The sequence below is a fragment of the Dasypus novemcinctus genome, chromosome 31 (genome assembly GCF_030445035.2).
Source record: "Dasypus novemcinctus isolate mDasNov1 chromosome 31, mDasNov1.1.hap2, whole genome shotgun sequence".
Taxonomy (NCBI): Eukaryota; Metazoa; Chordata; class Mammalia; order Cingulata; family Dasypodidae; genus Dasypus; species Dasypus novemcinctus.
Genome location: NC_080703.1, coordinates 37,929,356 through 37,951,632, shown reverse-complemented (window position 1 = coordinate 37,951,632; position 22,277 = coordinate 37,929,356). Strand labels below are relative to the sequence as shown.

At 40.4% G+C, this 22,277-nt stretch overlaps 1 protein-coding gene across 2 annotated transcripts; it reads right to left on the bottom strand.

Annotated features, from left to right (window-relative positions):
• Nucleotides 1-355: 355 nt before the first annotated feature.
• SGO1 (shugoshin 1) lies at nt 356-13,387 on the bottom strand. Of its 2 annotated transcripts, XM_058290585.2 has the most exons (8): nt 13,247-13,387; nt 10,345-10,493; nt 10,066-10,262; nt 7,412-7,488; nt 5,629-5,687; nt 3,705-4,541; nt 1,521-1,710; nt 356-1,321 (listed from the first exon to the last, which is right to left on the bottom strand). In XM_058290585.2, the coding sequence occupies exons 2-8, from the start codon at nt 10,484-10,486 to the stop codon at nt 1,204-1,206; spliced, it is 1,620 nt and encodes a 539-aa protein (XP_058146568.1). In that variant the 5' UTR covers nt 10,487-10,493; nt 13,247-13,387; the 3' UTR covers nt 356-1,203. The 2 variants fall into 2 exon arrangements, with proteins under 2 accessions (XP_058146568.1, XP_058146569.1); XM_058290586.2 differs by lacking the exon at nt 13,247-13,387 and having other exon boundaries at nt 995-1,321; nt 10,352-10,441.
• Between the last annotated feature and the right edge of the window lie 8,890 nt (nt 13,388-22,277).

Below are 22,277 nucleotides of genomic sequence, written 5' to 3'. Positions count from 1 at the left end.
TGCGCGCAAGTAGTGCAGTGCCATGCAGGGGTGTCCCCGCGTAGGGGAGCCCCACATGCAAGGAGTGCACCCCTCAAGGAGAGCCACCCAGCACGAAAAAAGCGCAGCCTGCCCAGGAGTGGCACCACACACATGGAGAGCTGATGCAGCAAGATGATGCAACAAAAAACGAGGCATAGATTCTGGGTGCTGCTGACAAGAACACAAGTGGGCACAGAAGAACACACAGCAAATGCACACAGAGAGAAGACAATGGGGTGAGGGAAGGGGGAAGGGAGAGAAATTTTAAAAAAATCTTAAAAAAAGATAACCAGATATTCTTTGTGTTTAAACAATAGAAAAAAAACACAAGGGCAATCTTACTCAAAAATTTATTTGCTCTTTAAAAATAGACTACAGTGCTTTAAAAGTTTAAAGAGATACAAACAAGTTACGCACTGAAATAATTCCATTACTGTTGATCAAAAACTTTATATAGAGCAAATACAAAAAGCCCTTAGCATTCGCACATTTAACATTTCAGATTTTTGATGAAATAGGAGCTATCTTGAAGTGATGATTTTGTGAGGCATCACTTAGTACAATGTATCCCTAGAGCTTTGGGTTCTGGACTAGTCACTTACCCAGTTCCTGAGCCTAAGCAACCATCAGTTCTCTAATCATGATCTCATATATATGTAAAATTAAATACAACTGTGAAGTAAGGGATCCACACACAACTCAGGATACACCTACGTGAATGTCAAGGACTCAAATATTATAAAGAGTGTCAAAAGATCCTCAGCCTGTCTTTGAAAACCATCCATTCTAGTATCCCCTATTTAAGGGAATAAAAGATGCTAAAACTTATAATTAAAGCATCTTAATTCAGAGAATCATTATTAATTTTCAAATTTTTGGTGAAAGATACATTTTTACTAAAATGAAGGGTTTTAGGCAGTATAAAATACTAAACTTCTACAGTGCTTAAGTCCAGTTATTTATATTCAAAAGAAAAAAATAAACACAACTTTATTAAAGGTTAGTTAAGGTTAAGATCAACCATCACACTGTAAGTAATTCTGAAGAAATGCTCATGATCTACACGGTCCTGTCAAGAGAATATTCTACAGCAATAATTCGACTCACTGGTGTACTATCTTACAAAGTTTTCTTTGAGCAAGAGAGTTATCAGATGAATTTCAACAGCATCCAACAAAAGCTTCACTGTATTTCCTTAATACATTTTTTTTTAGAACTGCGTCTGGAGTCCTTTTTTGTCTTGAAAATAGGAGAATTCAAGAAACACAAATCTGTAAAAGGGTCTCCTCTTCTCAATTTCCTATAAGGGTAAAAAGAGATCTTAGGAATAATTATACACATTCTAATATTAACTTATTCTTCTGTATAAAGTTACTCCCACTTCCATTTTTTAAAATCAAACTTTTGTTTCAAATAAGACACATTCTTGAAAAAGGTTCACATTTCCACCTCCCCACAAATATGTCATTAGAACTTAAGTCCCACAAATCAATACTTACGAAGCGAGAGTGGGTTCCTTATAGTTCACAATGGCTGTGCACCTGCGCTTACGCAGAGAAGCTGCTGGGCTTTCTTTACTCTTTTTTGGAGAAAGAGAAAGTTTTCTGATTTTCACTGCAGGAGACAAGGAGACATTGGTGATGTCCTTCAGGCCAAGATGAGCTGACTGGTGAGTTTCAGGTGGTGCACCTACAAAAACATTTATTGCATATGGTTCTAAAAGGTCACAGGAGCTAAAAATTATACTCAATTATATATCCTAAACTTATACAAAATTCAGTGTACTTATGACACACATCTTTTTTACCTTTTCATCATTTTTCCACTTCCTTTCATTCCATATGATGTTGAAATACTAATTATGTATATGTGAAGAACTGATACAACAGAACACTTTAATGAAACTTAAAATTTCCCCAAGACTGGGCATAAAGAATTAATTTAACCTAACTGTTGAATTTTGTTTTAGTCAACATGGCCTCTACCCAGTTCAATACCAAAGTTTATAATCAAGTGGCTTCCTGTAGTCTTATAAAGCCATTTAAACTCTATTAAATAAACAAGAATTCTAAATCTTAGCTTTTGTGTAAGCCAAGAGAAAAGAGATTCCCTCTGGTAAAACTAGTATGTTGAAAAGTTACCTAATGTTTTCCCATCAGAAGCATCCATGTTAATAGACATGTTTGCAGCTATACCTATACTGGGAAGCAGGTACACAGCCAATAGAAAGGATACTGTGCGAGAAGCAGTCTCCTCAAAAAGTCGTAAAAAGCAAAGAATTTCCTAAGATAAATTAAATTTTAACTGAAATGATTTTCTACTCAGCAACCATGTGCTCCATGGTCATCTGTGTTTCAAATTTTCTTCTTGTCCCCAGGTAAGTATACTGCACTGGAGTAATTATTCCAACTTTCAGTTTGAGAATATGGTTAACAAAACCACAGTATCAGATCAGTTGCTACATTCTGGGAAAATGCTTCTCAAGTTGTAATATGTACATGAATCCCCTGGGGAACCCACTACAGGAGAGGCTGGTGCTGCCGGGCTGCAGATCACTCCGAGTAACATTATTTGAGGGTGTATTTTTTTTCCCTTTAAAAAACTTTATTATGGAACATTTCAAATGTGCACAAATGTGGATAACGAACCCATAGTTAGCCACCTTCAATAGTAACAGCTTTTTCAATCTTGTTTCATTTATTCCAATATCATTATAGTATCTTTTAAACAAAGATATCTATATGTTACCACTGCCTAACCGCTTGACCTTGGAAAGCCATTTAACTTTTTAGGCTTTAGTTTCTTTATAAACAATATACTTCATAGAGCCATTCTGAGGATAATATGAAATTATATGATAATATGTTGAGAATGATAGATTTTGACTGTATATGTTTGTTTCATTGTATAAACTAAAATTCCCAGATGAGAACCTTTGGGGATAGGTACAGGCTATTGTGGCAACATTTGAACCTTGCTTTTTTTTTTTTTAAAAGGAGGTACTGGTGAATGAACCTGGGACCTCATAGGTGTGAGGCAGGCATTCATCCACTGAATGCCTGAGCAGCTTATACCTGCTCCCCCATGCTTAACTTCTGACCTAAAAGCAAGAGTTTAAGCCATGGTTTTTAAGTAAGAAATGTCTTGCAAAAGAATAATAAGCCTATTAATCGAGGAAAAAGTTTTTCAGTCTCATTAGGCCTCCCTTCACTAACCAGAAAATTATTTTAAATCATGGTTCCTGTCAAATTAAATATAAAGCAAAGGCATTAAAATGACAGGTCACTGGATTTAAGTTTAATTTCCTTTTCAAGGAGATATTTCAGGTGACTATATAAAAGATATTTTAATTCTACTTAAGGCTTCACATATAAAAAATGTTTCCCTGCAGCTTGGGGATCTCGTTACTGAAAATAAAAACGCTTCCTGTATAACAAGTGGATTTGTTATTGAAGAGGATTTAAATTAGTTTGAAATAAGTTAGAGCAACAAGACTGTGATTTCTAATCCCAAACCCCCACTATTTTATCTGTCTCTAACTTCCCCCAGAAAGAGACAGATGGAAAATCTCAACCAACTCCCCCCGCCCCGTCAGGGAGACAGGAGGCAAGTAGAAGAGATAAGCATCAGGAGTAATCATTTGGCCTAAACATTAAAAATGCAGGCAAACAAGTATGACTTACTGGTAGGAGTTTTCTTGGTAGGTGTTTTTGTTGGCTTGGAACCCTGGGTCTCTTTTTCTTCTGTACATTTTACTGTTCTTTTGGATCGTGGCTTGGTGATTGGGCTCCTAAGCGGTTCGCTGGTGAGATTTTGAATGTGTTTGCAAGTATTTTTAGGAGGCAAATAGAGGTCATCAGAATCATCTCCTGACCCATATGACTCACAGATGCTCACTTCAGAGTCATTGTTGCTTTCTTCTCTTTTAGAATCACTGCTCTTTTTATTTTGCCGGAAAGGAGTGAGGTGAATACCCTCTTCCAAATTAAAATTGTAAGCATCACTGGCATGGAGAAGTTCATCCAATTTTTTTTCAGAAACAGTTTTTTTACTTTCATTCTTGTTCCCTTTATATCTTGATATATACTTTGATTTTCTTCTTCTGTTCACTTTTCTTTTTTCTCTTTTTCTTCTTTGTGCATCTATATGCTTAGTTTTAGTTTGCTCAGATTTAGACTCTAAAATGACTTCTTTTGCTTTACTAAGACTTGCTGGGTAAATCGGTTTTGGTGGTAAGTTAATTTGGTCCTTGTTCCCCTGAGAAATGTTTTGGTCTACATTTTCAGATATGTGTAGATTTATAAATGGGTCAGCAAAGCGAATTCTTTCTAATTTAAAAGATTCTATGGTCAAATGATTGGTTTCAAAGTTATCCACAGCATCAAATTGGCATAGACTGTTAAAACGCTTTTTTAAATTGTGACGAACAGATACAGTTCTAGGTAAGACATGATCAGTAGGCTTATCTTCACTTGACTCAAAATCAAATCCCAATCTGTCTGAAACAGTAGGAGTTTGCTCTGAGAATTAAAAAGACAATGAAAAAATAATCTTATTTCATGCGAATTTTAATGTCAAGGGTCTTAGAATTAAAAACAGAATGACTAAGTAAATGAAAATCTGGGGAACTTAATATTACCATCCATTTATTTGGCAAATGATGGCTTACTTGGACGTGGGAAAGAATCTTCCATAACCTTAAAAAATATCCTAACAAGGGGTTTGATGTGCCTATAGTTTAAAAAAATTAGTATTGAGACTGCTGACAAATTAATTAATAAGATATTTACCACCTATTTTATTTAGGTATACCACCTTTTATTGTCTATTGGTAATAAAAAAGCAGCAGCTTAGAATCTCATTGTGGTCACACACATTATCTGTAGGAAGTAAAAAGTAACAAATGATTAACTCCTAATTGTGTAGTCTATATGTATCTGTGATTACAGAATTCAGAGGAAGAGAATCTCATACCCCAAAGTAGGACAAATACCTGAGAAAGTGGGAACTAAGTTGTTCTTTGAAAAAACGAGAACAATTTAGATCGCCGGAAAGCCTTTCAGGTGAGAAATCTAACTTGTAGTTTGAGGAAAAGGGAGGACATCCATCTGGTTCTGCTTATTCAAATACCACCCCTCCTTCAAAGCCTAGTTCAAGTAGTGGGGACCGATATTTGGAAAACAGCGGCACATCAGTTTAAACCCCGCAAGAAGAGAGTGGAGTGCAGCCCTTACCAGCTGGGCGACTCCTTGTGAAATGCTTGGCTTCTGTGAGTACTGACTATACCTATACTCTAAGGCTGTGGTAAAGGTGATGGGAGATAATACACTTAAAAGGTCTAATACAGGCCCTGGCTCATAGCAGGACTCAACAATGCTGCAGCCACAGCTACAGCCAAAGTGTCTGAGTACAGGTTTAGCACACTGGTCAGATGTGTTTTCAAACTCCATCGTTCTGTGTGAAATAAACTGATTTGCTTTGAGCACAAGTACTAGACAAGCAGATTAAAAACATAAAAAAATGAATAGAGTAATTTAATTCATGTTACTTGTTCCTAAAGATCTCCTCTTGCCCTTAATAATATTTTCAGGTTTTCACTTGAATTACCTTCTCTTTGGAATGACTCTTCCTGTCCTGGGGGGCCAGCTTCCTGAAGAGGACTTTGCCTTAGAAAGTACCAATGAAAAACAGAAACTTATTTAGCAACCATGTAATAAAAACAAATTTAATATTTTCTTAAATACTAAGTTTTTTCTTTCTTGTAGGTAACACTTCATAATTCCATTCTAAATCAATACATCTGTTCTGTATGAAAGGAAACCAAAAAAACATTTATGTTGATTGCCTAGAGGCTGATTTGACTGCCACTCGCACTAAAATTTTACTAACATACTCAAGTTGAACAGTTCTGCCTCAAAAACATGGCACAATTTGTAATTTCATTTAATTGGAAAAAGCGCCAATCAGAATTGACTTATGCAGTATTTTAAAGAAATGCAGTTTGATTACCCTGCTTTAATCATCAGCAGAGCTGTGATTCGTTGGTAGTGCATGCTTTTACGGCGGTAAAGTACTGACTCCTCTGAAGTTACCCCTGCTCATTTTCTTTAAAAGCCTTGCCTCCCTCCCACCTTTGGTTTACAAAACAAAAAATTTTCTTTATGACTTAGTACTATTAGGGTAACCTTACTCTGATCATAATTATATTTTTCAGTTGAGATACAAATCTCCTTAGTGGCTACTTCTGTGAAGAGAGAGACTGGAAAGGGATATGACAGAACTGTGTATGGCAGTGGCTCTCAACTGGGGGCCATGTGGTCCACACGGGATATGTGACAATGCCTAGAGACAGGTGTGGTTGTTACAATTGAAGTGCTACTGGCAACAAGTGGGTAGACGCCAGGGACGCTGTAATATGTCTCACAATGCATAGGATAGGCCCCCACAATAAAGAATTATGCAGCTCAATAGTGCTAAGACTGAAAAATCCTGGGCTAGAGATGGAAATGCTCTATATCTTAACTGAGGTTTGGTTCTATAGATATGTATTAGTCAGACTCACTGAACTGTATAATTAAGATCTGTGCATTTTATTTACATGGTTATATCCCAATAATAAATAAGTGAATAAATAATAACATAAAAAGAAATAAAACACCTGTCACTTGAATAGCCAAATCCTTGTTAGAATAAAAATAAGATGGAGAGAAAAATATAACTGAAGAGAATAGTTTACAGTTCTGGAGAAGCCTGTTATTCCTAAACATCAGAAAAGTAAATATAAGGGAAGTGGACATGGCTGAACTGACAGAGAGTCTGCCTGTCATATGGGAGGACCAGGGTTCAAACCCCGGGCCTCCTCGACCCATGTGGAGCTGGCCCACATGCAGTGCTGCTACGCACAAGGAGTGCCACGCCAAGCAGGGCTGTCCCCTGCGTAGGGGAGCCCCATGTGCAAGGAGTATGCCCTGCATTGAGCCGCCCTGTGCAAAAAAAGCACAGCCTGCCCAGGAGTGGCGCTGCACACACAGAGAGCTGATGCAGCAAGATGATGCAACAAAAAAACACACAGATTCCTGGTGCTGCTGAGAATGCAAGTGGACACAGAAGAACACACAGCGAATGGACAGAGAGAGGAGACAATGGAGGGGGGGGAAGGAGAGAGAAATAAATAATAAAATAAATCTTTAAAAAAAAAGTAAATACATTTAGAAAAAGAAAGCTTTAGCTTGGCTAAATGTAACAATTTCAACGTACAAAATTTTCTTTTATATCAGTAAACACAGACATCAAATACAAAGGTCACTGTGATGAAAATTTCCTAAACTTCCTTTCACAGAATTAAAACTTTCTTGGTATTAATAATTATAATAATGAATTTCATACTAACCGTAAATCCTTCACAAATAATTCCCTGGAGTTGTCATTACTAATGGAGTCCATTCCAGAGGGACATAATTCCAGACTCTGTTAATGTATTAAAACAAAAGAGAACACTGTTACCATTGAAGTATTCATAACAAAGCATTCAATTCTTCAACAATAAACATTTAATGACAGTGTAGTATGGTGCCAAGGATTGTTCCAGGAACTGGGACTACAGTAGCTAAAAAACAGTTTAGGTCCTGCCTTCCTAAAACTTACATTCTAATTCAGGGAGAGAGAATATAAGAAAGGAAACAAAGAGGTAGACACATTTCAGATAATGGCAAGTGCTATGAAGGAAACACCCAAAATCAAGTGACAGAAAGTAACTAAGGTTGGAGGGCTTGTTTAGGTAGGATCTAGAATTTAAATTCTTTGATGTAAAATTTGAAGAACATGAAGGAGCCAGCTACTGGAAGCAGGAGAAAGAGAAAGCAGTGAAACAATAAATGCAAGAGTTCCTTGAAAGAAAACCTTGCTGTGCTCAGGAAAGAAAGGCTATCGTGGCTGGAATAGTCACAGAAGAGAGCAGTTGGCTACGTGTGCACAGAGACCGGACAAGACAGGGCTTTGATGATCACGAGCTTGCATTTTGGTCCAAGTGTGTGGAAGTAATCTGGTACAAAAGGGGAGGAGCTTGCTTGGCCTCTGATAGGACCTGGGACACTATTGCCACTGTAATGGGAGGGAACATGGAGAACACAAGTAGATACAGGCAGATTTGCGGATTCGTATTAGGAAATGAAACTTCCAGTCTGATTTCTATTTCAGTTCAGATTTCAGATTTATTTTATTTTTAAAAAATTTGATGCATATACAGTGGGCTGATGTTATACCTTATGGGCTAACACTGTTCATCAGAAACAATACAACCAGAAATTTCAACCTGTTAAGTTTTAAATTTTAATATCAATATAGTTAGTGTTCTGTAACTATTCCTATTACCAAAGGTAAATGAGAAGGATATTTAATAATATATATAATCCAAAAACAAATTAATAAGATAACAAAACTTAGGGGTTCAAGAAAGCCTATTAGATACTGCTTTCTGATTGATCCTTAAAAGATAAGTTAAGCACTGGTAGGTATGAAAAACATTAATCTTATTAAAGCATTTTAAGCTTCTCCACCACTGTTAAACTGACTTCATAAACATGAAAGCACAAGTGCAGCATGATGGATGAGTGACACATGTTGCAAGTATATGGCATGGCAGAAAATAAACTTTGATGTTTTAAATGCTAAGAACACACCCCCTCCAGCAGGTAACAAAAGCTTTTAATAAATGCTAAGTGGCCTGCAATAAGAGAATTTTCTCTTCATGGGTATTCATTTCATATAATTTCTATGTAGGATTTCAGCAAAAAACTTTGGAGAGGGAAGAAGGAAGAGTCAGATGCCTTTATTGGGACTTTTTCCCTCAACAGTTGACTGAACAAGAGAATAAAAACTAGGAAGGATTACATTCTGAAGAAAAAAACTGTTAGATAATGTAATACCATATGAAAATGAAGAAATCATATCTAATCTTTGTATGGGGAATCTTCAACTACATTGTAAATGTACCTGCTATATATATTTGTGTGTCTGTGTGATCAACCATGTTCCTACATACATACATTCTATACCTAGAAAAATACGGAGTTACCTCAGTTGCAGGGAGGCAAGAACTCTTACACTGACTGGCTCCTCCTGTTAATGGAGAGGAGGCATTTATTCCCATCTCAAACTCCCTCCACAGCCCTACCCCAGACACTGGGGTTTGGCTTTCTTATTTGGCCTCTTGCTCTAAGTGCCACTGCAAATGTCGTCACTGGCACAGGAAACATATGCCCATACAGGAAGGGAGTAAACTTTGTTCTCTTAACACCTGGCACTCACCACTGCTGTTTTCTCTGCTCCTGGCAGTGGCTTTTGGGAAAAAGTAAGGAGAAACTGGCTGGCTCATCATTACTCCTCTCAGTATTTACATTCAATGAGACACAAAGAATACCCAAATCATGCTTTCTCCACATCTGCTATATTCTGGCTGACAGGACCACACTTGAGCCCCTTCTATACAACCTTGGGCACAAACAGAATCAAATAAAAAATTTGGTCAGAAAATGTATCATCTTCTTTATTTAGCCAACTAGTGGGTAAAAATGATTCTCCAAAAAGCACTCAAATATTCTGCAGCCCCTAAATGAAGGCAGTTCTTATATAACCCCACTGAATAACAAAATTACATAGAAAAGCTAAGGTCTGGAGCACTGATCAAACCTTCTGGACTAGTTCACTTCAGCTACCACTCTAGACCTTTAGTTTAGTTGCCTCATCTTTGACTCAGGTTAGTTCAACATTCAAAGGGACTGGCAGTGCAAGAGGTTAAACTACTTCTTTTGCACTTTTTCTCGCTCCTTGATTTCAGAAGTAAGTTAGACAAACACAGGCCTCAATCACCTATGTGCCTGAAGCTTTCTTTATTGCCAGATACAATATCTGGGCTGGAGATCTGCAGAAGGGTACAATTCGCTAAGAGATCAGTAATTTTAATTTTAAATATCATAACTGATCTAAACTACTAACCCATGGGTTTCACTTTTATCCTAAGAAATGCAGCCTCTGTTGTGAAAATACCTGAGCAGGTTCTTCAGTTTCTTGTGAAGTAAGTTTTTCTTTCAATGCATAGAGCTGGCATGTGAGGTAATAACATTCTTTTCTGAGCTCTAGGATGATATCTTGGGCTTCTCTCACTTTGGATTTTTCATTTTCCAAAGCTAAAACTAACATTCTATTGTTGTCCTGGTAATTTTTCAGGAGTGTAGAAGTGCTGTCTAAAAAGAGGATTAAAAAATATATCAGTTGATAAACTTAAACTTAAAAAATGATGCAAAAGACACCATGAAAATTTCTTACTGATTACTTGGCACGGGGCAGCTATCAAAGACTTGCGCTTGCCAATTTCTTCCAAGTTTTTATTCCTTTTCTCTTTCATTCGTTTCTTTATGTCTTCAAGACTGTCCTGAAAGGACTTTTTAAGGCACCTTTCCTTGGCCATTTTCTGTCTAGGAATTTAAAACAAGAAAAAATATTTAATTTTTCTAAGAGACAATATTGCTATAAAATATAAAACTAAAGAATGAAAACATAAGTTGTCCATAAAGGATGAACTACAATAGACTCATTTTTATAATTGTAGAGTTTGTGCAAAGTAGATAAGTAACTCAGTAATAACTCAGATTTTATAGTTTGCTTTCTTAAAAAAGATTTATTTTTATTATTTATTTATTCTCCCCGATGCCTTATTGTTTTGTCATTGCTGTGTCTGTTCACTGTTCATCTTGTTTCTTTAGGAGGGACTGGAAATCGAACCCGGGACCTCCAATGTGGGAGGGCGGCGCCTAATTGCTCGAGCCACCTCCACTCCCTGCTTTGAATGTCTCTCATTAAGTTTTTTTTTTCTTGTGTCTCTTGTTGCATCGGCATGCTACACCTGCCTGTCGCACCAGCTTGCTGTCTTTTTTTTCTTAACGCTTTTTAAAAAATGTATTATTTTTAAAAGATACATAGATCACACAAAATGTTACATTAAAAAATATAGGAGGTTCCCATATGTTCCACTCCTCACCCCCCCCACTTTTCCCACATCAACAACCTCTTTCATCAGTGTGGCACATTCATTGCAGTTGATTAATACATTTTGGAGCACTGCTGCACTGCAAGGATTATAGTTTACATTGTAGTTTACACTCCAGAATGTATAATGTCCTGCATCTGTCCCTGCAGTATTATTCAGGACAACGCCAAGTCCTGAAAATGCCCCCACTGCACACCTCTTTTTTCCTCTCCCTGCCTTCCGCAACACCTGTGGCCACTGTCTCTACATCAATGATATAATTTTTTCCATTGCTAGAGTCACAATAATTCTATCGTAGAGTATCAGTAAGTCCAGTCTAGTCCATATTTTATTCCTCCATTCTGACGACCCTGGGATGGCGATGGCCACTCCACCTCTCAATTGAGAGGGGTGCTGTCTTCTTTAGGAGGTACTAGGAACCGAACTAGAGACCTCCCATGTGGAAGGCGGGAACCCAATTGCTTGAGCCACATTGTTTCCCAATTTTATAGCTTTTAAATCTCAGTATTTTTGTCCTAATCTCATCCTCCTCTGGCAATCTATAGGGAAGTTATTAAAAATATGGATTTCCAACCCAAAGATTCTGTAATATGCCACTTATTCATTTTTTAACGATACTCATTGGGGGCTTATTTTATGCAAGGCACGGGTGAAACACTTAATATCACTATATATCGATGCTATTATTAGTCATGTTTCTCACATACAATCTTTATGTCACGTTTTTAGTGTTTTAGGCTTACAGAGTTAGTTCAGAGGCAATTATATACCTGGGATTTGATTTCCAGCGTTTCTGTATATTATTCACTTATCAGATTAGGTGACTATTACATGTCTCTCTCTTCCACACTCTTTTAAACCAGTATTACTTAAAATATGCACATACTCTCAAGAAAGTCAGGGTGATCCTCAGAGGTTTATACAATTTTAATTGTCTATTATAATCACAGAATTGGAAACAGCAGGAACTAGGGCAGAGGAACATATATTTTCTCGTTTATAAAACTCAGATCCCCTAACATCCAGTAAATCACGAACATAGCAAATTAAGACATTAATGATTGCTCTAAATAAATAAAGTCAAAATTAGCAAAACATTGACAGTGGAATGAATATGCTAAAAAGTATATTAATATTTAGGTATAATTTTGTCAGTGCTGCAAATCAATCATGATTCAGTATACTGCTACTAAGCATGTCAAACTACTCTTCAAAGAACAACTTTTTTCATTAGACTTGGCACATCTTAAAATCTAAAAGAACAAAATTCTTGTTTCCTACAACAATCTCCCTATACAATTTTCACTACAAAAGAGATCTGAATCTCTTAAACGATTTTTTTCTGGGCAGCACTTTTTCTTGAGTATTTTCTCCAGGGTTTCCTTATTTTCTTCTATGCCAGTGGCTGGGTTTTAAATATGGATATTGTGAGCCCTATTTCAATATTTTCCTTCTGCCAATGGTGGTACAATATATACAGGGGGGCTTCCAGTACAGCAAGCAAAACGTTTTTTTAAAAACACTAACGTTAGTGGGTTGTATAAAAACCGACGTACCCCGAGGAAGATTTTTGAGAGTCACACAGTTTAAGAAACCGATCAGGTTCATTTAAAAACTAAAGCTTATCTGAAAAGCCTCCGGGATTACATTTGAGTTAAAATGACGAAAGAAATGGGTCACATCACAAGTTCTGGTTGCGGTCTCGGCCGACGCGGTTCACTGGGGGTGTGGGAGGGGTATGCGTGGTGGGGGCGAATGAAAACAGGCGGGATCAGGGGAAGGCGGTCGGCCCGGCGTGTAGCGCTCGGGTAAGGGGTCTGGATTCAAAAGCACCCAAGGAGGATGAGGGATATGTCAGGGGAGCCTCAGGGAAGCCACAGGCCTGGAGGGCGGGGGCAGGACGTCCACGGCACAGCTGCCAATTCTGAGCCCTTTTTAGGGGAGCCTGGTTCTTCTCTCCCCTCAATGTTTTCTTTACACGTCCCTCGATCCACACGGCCCAGGAGGTTCGGGGATCCCTGGACCTCACAGGGCGGGAAACGGGGGTGCAGGTGGGGCTGCTGAGCAGAAAGAGGCTCCCGGCTGCACGGCCCACCCACTCAGACCCGCACCGAGACCCCGGGGCGGGAAGGAGGGGGGCGCCCCTGCTCCCCGCGCCAAAAAACCGCCGCCTCCGCGTACCTCGGCCACCACTGCTGTCGCCGCCGCCCTCCTCCTCACATCCCAGGGCTCCGCGAGGCTGTCGGGTCGCGGGAGCTCCGAGCCCCGGCCCGGGCCTCCACAGCCCGCGGCACCCGCTCCGCTCGCTCCCCCACTTCCGCCACGGGCATTCGAAATTCTCCGCTGCGCTCGCCCATTGGCTGGCCGGGCCGCCGTCACGTGACGCGTCGACGTCGCCGCAGCCCCGACGCAGCCAGAGCCCCGCCCCTCCGGGCGGCGTCACGTGACGCGCCGGCTGGCTCTCCACATCCGGGCACCCCCTAGGCCGCAGGCCCCATCCCTCGGGGCGGGCGGAATGGCCGCGTCATGGCGGCCGCCGGGACTTGCTCTCCAGAGGCTGTTTGCCGTGGGGTGGAGCCTCTCTGAGCCCCAGAAGGCGGGGTGTTTAGGTCTTTCAGTTTCCTGTTTCGGGGTTGTGCTCGCGAGCTCCCTCCTGTGAGGAGAATGTGCTTTTCTGCTGCCGGCCGGAGCAGTCCGCCTGCTGCGGGGAGGCAGCTTTTAGGGGAATAAAACCGAAACAGGGAGCGAGCTTTGACCCAACGGGGAACGATTAGGAAAAGGGCAACCTCTGACATAGCCTCTGTATCGGGTTCTTTCTCTTTTCTGGCCGCCACGGGCTTTCAACCCTCAGGAAATGGCGCCTGCATCCACCCCGGTTCCTACCCAGAAGCCTGGAGAACCATCCTTTCTTGTTCCTTATCCACCTTCAGCCCTTCCATCTCCAGTCACTGGTCGCCCGGTCCTGACAATTGTATTTTTTCTAAGTATCTTCACGGCCAACCACTTTTTCCCACCCCCTACTCCTGAATCAATTCCTGGAATGTACCAGCGCCCACTCTGACCCCGGACTCCACTCCCATGGGCTGTGCTCCTGCTGCTTTGTCAAGACAGTCTCTGTTTCCTCCCCCTTGGCCTTTGTCTTCTAGGTACCGAGGCTGGGGATTGAACCCCGGGCCTCCTAAGTGGGAAGCCGGTGCTCAACCAGTGAGCGACATTGGCTCCCCTGAGTTGAGCCACATCCCCTCCTTTGGCCTTACTCTTTTTAAATCTTTTTTTTATTTTTAAATTTTATTTTATATACATTAAAAATTTAAAGAAATTTAGGTGACATAAATATTACATCTAAAATAGCAGGGATTCCATGTCTCTCCAACACTTTCTCACACTGATCACATCCTTCATTAGTGTGGTACTTTTGTTATACTTGATGACCACATATTGGAGTATTGCCACTAAGGGTGGTTTATAGTTTACATTATAGTTTACACTCTCTCCCACACAACTTTGTAAGTTATTGGCCTTACTCTTATTCATCCTTTGTAGAAGGTAGAGATGAATTAATTCCAGAAAGTCTTATTTGTTCCCAAAGCCGCCTTAGTACTCTGCTTGTGTTTCCTTAGCACCCTGGTAGACCGTGTGGCACTGACTCATCTTTGCCTTATTTAAATTGCCTATAAAGGTAGGAACTATGTATTTTGCCTTGGTCATGGTTAAATCTTCAGCATCTAGTTAGCAATTTGAAATAAGTCAATACATATTCAGTGGGACAGTAAAGGAATGAATAAACGAAACCTAAACGACTGCTTTGCATCTAGGCATTTCTTATGAAGTCCCTTTTTTCCTTTCTTCCATGTAATCAAAATAGTGTTGGGTCTCCTCACCTTAGTCTAGGGGCCCTCCTGGCTTGAGTGGAAAGGGTTACAACATCCTTCCCTGGTCAACAACTCTCTAGTTGTCCAGGTGCCGAACATCAGATCATCTCCTTTTGTCCTCATTTTATTAGCCTTGGGCAGTGTGGCTCATAAGTACGGAAATGTCAAGAAGGAAGGAGCCTCTGCTTTTTGTTGCCTGAAGTCAGAGGGTGTGGAGTGGATAGCGAGGGCAGCCTTTGTGGGCATGCAGCCTAAGCACCTGCACAGGGCTTTGTGCTCAGAAGGTCCCTGCCCTGGGTTTAAGGCTATGCCGTTGTCATTTTGAGATGCTTAATAATATGTCTTTGAACTTACGATTTGTAAGTGAAGTTGTTGAGAAATAAAAAGCATAACCTTGCAAAAATATCTAAAAAGTCACTCCTGTCCCTGCTTCTGTGGATTAGCCTGTGAGGGCGTGGCCTTGCCCCCTGTTTCTGCAAATCAGCCTATGAAAACATGGCCTAGCAGGAAGATATCAAACGAGTGACATCCCCCCACCCCCCTGCTTCTGTAAATCAGCCCGCAACCGTGCACCTGCATTCTGATTCTGTAACCCAGCTTGCAAAATTTCGCCTAGCAACGCATTAGCCAAGGAGCAAAAGTCATGCTGATCCCACATAAAATCCTATATAAACCCATGGAAACTGAAAAATGGGGCTCAGAATTTGGAGATTGACTCTCCTCTGGGCTTGCACATACTAAATCTGTTCCTCCACTTCTCCTGAGAGCCAATTCTGTTTTTTTTCCCGTGGTTCAGAACTCCTGACTTTGCTGCAACAAAGTCTGACGAGAGAGTGGAGCATGCATGGAGGAGCTGTATGTGTGTCCACTGCTGTTTCTTGCTGTCCCGTTGGCATAGAGCATTCAGCAGGCTTGCACACAGCTTCCATCTACTTTGTAGTTGGGGCCCTGTGCTCAGGAGAGCCCCATTTTGGGTTGAATGCTCTGCTGTTGCTGTCATAAAATTCTTTTTAAAAAAATCGTTTCTTTTTCAAAGGTACATAGATCACATAAAATGTTACATTAAAAATATAGGAGTTTCCCATATGACTCATTCCCCACACCCCCTGCTTTTCCCACATCAACAACTTCTTTCATCAGTGTGGCATATTCATTGCATTTGATGAGTATGTTTTGGAACACTGCTACACAGCATGGATTATAGTTTGTGTTGTACTTTACACTCTCCCCCAGTCCATTCAGTGGGTTATGGCAGGATATACAATGTCCTGCATCTGTCCCTGCAATATCATTCAGGACAACTCCAAGTCGCACAAATGCCCCCACATCACACCTCTTTTTCCCTCTCCCTGCCCTCAGCAACTCCCGTGGCCACTGTCTCCGCATCAATGATACATTTTCTTCCATTGCTAGAGTCACAATAATTCTATAGTCGAATACCAGTAAGTCCACTCTAATCCATATTTTATTCCTTCATCTTGAGGACGCCGGGATGGGGATGCCCACTCCACGTCTCAATTGAGAGGGGGCTGGTGAATGGCCCTCTCGTGCCCACAGCTGTAGACTTTCTCAGTTCCTTTGTTTGGTGTTTGTCCATCCTCACCTCCCTGTCAGCTGACCTGGGTAAGTCCAACGAACTGGAAATTGGTCATAAAACTCTTAACAATTTTTCTTTGAATGTGTGTACTCACTTTGAGTCTCCTTGAACGCTGTGCTCATGTTCAACACAGCCATGATTGGGTACACAGGGGCACTGCCAGCTCTAAATGCCACTCTTGCCATTTGAATCAGATCTTGCTTCAGACACAGAAAGGCAATGGTTTCTATGAAATGTGAACAATCAAGAGACCTGTCCTATTTTCTATTTGCTAATCATTTGCACTGAAAGCGATGATACAGAATGAAAGGGAAAGATAGCACAAACCATAGTTTCTTTTTTTTTTGTCTTTTACTCATCAGTAAGCCAAAGGAATAGAGTGTTAGTAAAATGTGCACATATAAAGAAGGGAAATAAAAACAGTTCAGTTAGTGTTGGGGATCGTTTCCAGTGTTCTGGTAGGAATGAAATATACATGCATGTAAGAGCTATGAAATAAGAATTGTGTAATTTCAGTGACTATGTATAAGAGTTACATACTCTTATATTTGTATTTAAAACTAGCATTGTGCAATATGAACAGTAAAATTCATGATACTACTCTAAAGTTTTATTATTTTCTTTACTTAGAATGACACTAAATAGGAAATAAAAAAACACAATAACAAATTGAGAGGGAAACCACCAAAGAAAAGGAAAAGCCTTATATTTTAGTACCTTGAATGGCACTTCTGTCCTGCAATTTGAATGTGAGTCTCACATTCTCCTTTTGCATTGGACCACACTAATAACGTAGCTGGCCCTAGCGAGGATTTGGAGGTTCTGATTTGGGGGAGTTGTCTCACCCCTTCTCATTTTGAAAGGGACAATAGTATGCTCAGACTTCAGATTAGGTCTTTAGGGCCTTGAAGAGGGTAGAAACGGCTGCATTTGCGGGCTTGACTCATCAGTGAGGGAAAATACCAGCAGGCTCAGAGTGAGAGGGACCTGTATACTCAGAGTGATTTTAGGGGACCAAATTCTTGTTACAGTCAACAGCTCCTTTGAAAATACGGTGGAAGCAAAAAATGTTCTCTCCAGGAAAAGTGCACATATTCACTTTTAGATGAAAATCTGCATTTTTCACTTTTGAGAATTTATTGATATCCTGAGGATGAGGGCTAAGAAACTCAGGATCATAGTTTTTTACATAGATGTTTTTTTCATTTAATCTATCCAATGACTATACGTTTATCTTTATTGTTATTACTATTATTATCTTCCCATAATACAGAGGAGAAATTTGAAGCCCATAAAAGTTTAGTAACTTGCTTCCTCTTATCTATGGTAGGCATCAATAACCAAATGGAAATTTCCTTCCTGAACCAAGATGCAGCCTCAGCATCACAAATACAGCACACAAGGCCACAATTAACACCAATACTATGAATGTTTATTTAGAGTTGGCATGAGGTGACACTTATTTGCCACATCTGCCCTAGTTTCTTCTCTGCAGGAAGTGTAATAGTAGCTATATGCTTACAGAAACGGCTAGAGGTGATTTATTTCTATTAAATGTACTAACATGAATCCATGCTATTTAAAGATGTTTGTTTCAACTAACATGAATCCATGCTATTTAAAGATGTTTGTTTCAACCCTAGAAATTATCCAGCTGGCACAGATTTAAATGCTCTGATAAAGGGTCAATTGTTTCAACAGCACAGCAAGTTAAAAAGTGAACTTTGAGTCTACTCCTGAATTAAAGATGACTGGTGCATGTAGGGTTTGGATGAATAAGATTAATAAAGTCTGCATTTCAGGTGCAGGGATAAACTGAGAAAAAGATAATCATGTTAATACTCTTTTTTTTTTTAAGTTCATTATTATCATTGTTTTTTAAAAGATTTATTTATTTATTTCTCTCCCCTGCCCGCCCACCCCTGCCCTGTTGTCTGTTCTTTGTGTCTATTTGCTGCCTGTTCTTCTTTGTCCGCTTCTGTTGTTGTCAGCGGCATGGGAATCTGTTTCTTTTTGTTGCGTCATCTTGTGTCAGCTCCCCATGTGTGGGGCACCATTCCTGGGCAGGCTGCACTTTCTTTCGCGCTGGGCGACTCTCTTTACGGGGCGCACTCCTTGCGCGTGGGGCTCCCCTATGCGGGGGACACCCCTGCATGGCAGGGCACTCCTTGCGTGCATCAGCACTGTGCATGGGTCAGCTCCACGCGGGTCAAGGAGGCCCGGGATTTGAACCGCGGACCTCCCATGTGGTAGACGGACGCCTTAACCACTGGGCCATGTCTGCCGCCCATGTTAATACTCTAGACTAGGGGTTCTTAACCTTTTTTGTTCCACAGACCCCTTCGCCAGTCATGTGAAAACCATGGACCCCTTCTCAGAATGTAGCAGCAGATAGTTTTATGAAACTCAACATTGGCATGCCTTTAAATGAAATTTTAGGATTATTTAAAATTACATTTTACAACTTCTCCATGAAAATTTCAATATCTGATAACCTACCACAGTTCAACATCTGTTCAAACGGTCATTTTCAGCAAACATTTAGAAATTCAAGTTTTCCCACGGCGTCCTGAAACCATCTCCATTATCCTTACCAACATTTTTGCAGGCAGTTATTCACTGCTCTCAGAACACGCTACAGCAAAACAAAAATACTAATTCCTCACTATACTGTATAATATTTAATAAATATATCACATCCGTACCAACACGTCTCCACCAGTTAATTTTTTTTTTTTTTTTTAATTTTCTATTCAAGCTCACAGATCCCCTGAATTCTGGTTAGGAACCCCTGCTCTTGAGTGTAATTAAGCTTTATGGCTGGGGTTTTACAACTTTATGTAAGAGAATCATTTGAGATGCAGATTCTTGGGATCTTATAACGAAAGTTTCCAATTCAGTTGTTTGCTATGAGGATTTCTTTTTTTTCTTTATTTCTCTCCCCTTCCACCCTCCCCTCCCCCCACCAGTTGTCTGCTCTCTATGCCCATTCGCTGTGTGTTCTTCTGTGTCCTGGAATCTGTGTCTCTTTTTGTTGTGTCATCTTGCTGTGTCAGCTCTCCGTGTTTGCATCACTCCCGGGCAGGCTGTGTTTTTTTTTTTCCCGCACAGGGCGGCTCTTCTTGCAGGGTGCACTCCTTGCGTGTGGGGCTTCCCTGTGCAGGGACACCCCTGCATGGCACAGCACTCCTTGCGTGCATCAACACTGTGTGTGGGCCAGCTCACCACACAGGTCAGGAGGCCCTGGTTTGAACGCTGGACCTCCTATGTGGTAGGCAGACACTCTATCTGTTGAGCCAAATCTGCTTTCCTGAATTGGATTTTAAACAAGCAATTCTCATGGCTGTGTCCCATTGGCCACATTTTGAGCAAGGCCAAAATCAAAGAATAGCAGTTGCTTAAATTAGATGGCCAGATGTCATTCTAAATTCTTTATAATAATTTTATACCAAAAAAGAACCGTTTTTTTTTTAAAAGAAGGGGCATTATTTTACGTATTCTTCTTTGAGAAGTAATAATAACAGCTAACATTTATTGAGTGCTTAAGTTTATTTTCTAAGAGCTTTCTCTATATTATCCCTTTTAATTTCACCACTACTATTTGAGGTGTGAACTCTCATTACCCTTGTTTATAACTGAAGAAACCCGGCACAGAGAAGTTCAGAAATTGTCCAAGATGACTTTGGTACTAGGGGTAGATTGATGTTTGAAACTAGGTACTCTGCCTCCAAAGTCCATGCTGTTAACAACTAGACTATGCCTTGATGCTTCTTATATCATGTACAGTAGTACCAGCCTAATTAAAAGATGAACCTAATATGTTGAATTACGTTCTCCAGTTTAGACATGTGCTTAATCTTTTTTTTTTCTTTAGATTTATTTATTTATTTATTTATTTAATTTCCCCCCCTCCCCTGGTTGTCTGTTCTTGGTGTCTATTTGCTGCGTCTTGTTTCTTTGTCCGCTTCTGTTGTCGTCAGCGGCATGGGAAGTGTGGGCGGTGCCATTCCTGGGCAGGCTGCTCTTTCCTTTCACGCTGGGCGGCTTTCCTCACGGGCGCACTCCTTGCGTGTGGGACTCCCGCACGCGGGGGACACCCTTGCGTGGCACGGCACTCCTTGTGCGCATCAGCGCTGCACATGGCCAGCTCCACACGGGTCAAGGAGGCCCGGGGTTTGAACCACGGACCTCCCATATGGTAGACGGACGCCCTAACCACTGGGCCAAAGTCCGTTTCCCGATGTGCTTAATCTTGATCTGCATTCCTGTGGGTAAGAACCCACTGAAAAGAGGAGCTCTTGAAGATATTATTATTATTTTATTAAGATTTATTTATCCCCCTTCCCTCCCCCCATCTGCTCTGTGTTTATTCACTGTGTGTTCTTCTGTGTCTGCTTGTATTCTCATCAGGTGGCACTGGGGATCTGTGTTCTCTTTTTGTTGTGTCATCTTGCTGCATCACCTCTCCATGTGTGTGGTGCCATTCCTGGGCAGGCTATGGTCTCACTCTGGGTGACTCTCCTTGCTGAGGGGCCACTCCTTATGTGGGGGGCACCCTTACACGGGGGTATCCCTGCATGGCACAGCACTCCTTGCGTGCAGCAGCACTGTGCATGGGCCAGCTAACCACACGAGCCAGGAGGCCCTGGGTACCGAACCTTTGGATCTCCTATATGGTAGGCAGATGCTGTATCTGTTGAGTCACATCTGCTTTCCCTGAAGATATTATTTTTAATTAAGTTGTTGCCCACCTGAACTAGATAAAAGCTTTGGCTGTCTGACTCCAGGGTTTGTATTCATCATGATGTTATATCCTTAAATTTAACTAAATTTAAATTTATTAAAGGTGCTTTGTCATTTCTCCAATCTGTTCAAGCATGTGAAAGCCTACCATGTACAAAATATTGTAGGTCTGCCAATTTCCTGTATCTTGCTTCTAAATTTATTATAAATATTAGATTACTGGTGATCCCTTCAAAATGGTTCTGAGCTAGTACTTTAGGCAACAAGAGTAGTAATTCCAAGCTTCTCTCATGAATGAGCAATGGTCAGAGGATACATCTATGTAAATTTCACCCTCTTAAAATCTGATTAATGGGATTATGATTAATCAGATTTATCTAAAGTTTCCTGAGTCATTTTCACTGAGCTTGATGTTCTTAAAAGACAAAATCCATAGTAGAGGCACACTTAAAACAATTTGAAATGTCATCATCAGATAGAAATTGATTATTCTCGTTATCTCTTTTGGAAATATGTTATTTCTTTCCGTATTTGGAATTGTGAAATTGTTTATGGCACACTGACAACATACTCTCAATAAAGAAGAAAGGATATGCTGAATCTAGTTGGGCTCACAAAACAGACTTGGGGAAGTTTTGTAACAATTATTTAATCAAGAGAGATAATGACGCAAGGACTATAATCAGGAAGTGGGTATTGCCAAGTGAGAGCTAGAAAATGAAGAATGGGAGCGGTGGAATGACTTTAATTAAGTCTTCACTCACAGGACAAATGTATTTTTAAACGCTAAAGAAGCTGCTCTTGCCCACCCAATATTCCTTCTTTCCGTCTCTTTTGATCACATGACCTCGATATTGCTGTTATAGTTGTGTAACAATGTGCCCAGCTCAAATAAACATTTGGAACCTCTTAGGAGTGGCTAATGCAATATAACAAAATTTCTTGTGTGCGAGGTGGGGGGAACGGGGGACTGTATAACTTCTATAACACTTTCTTTCAA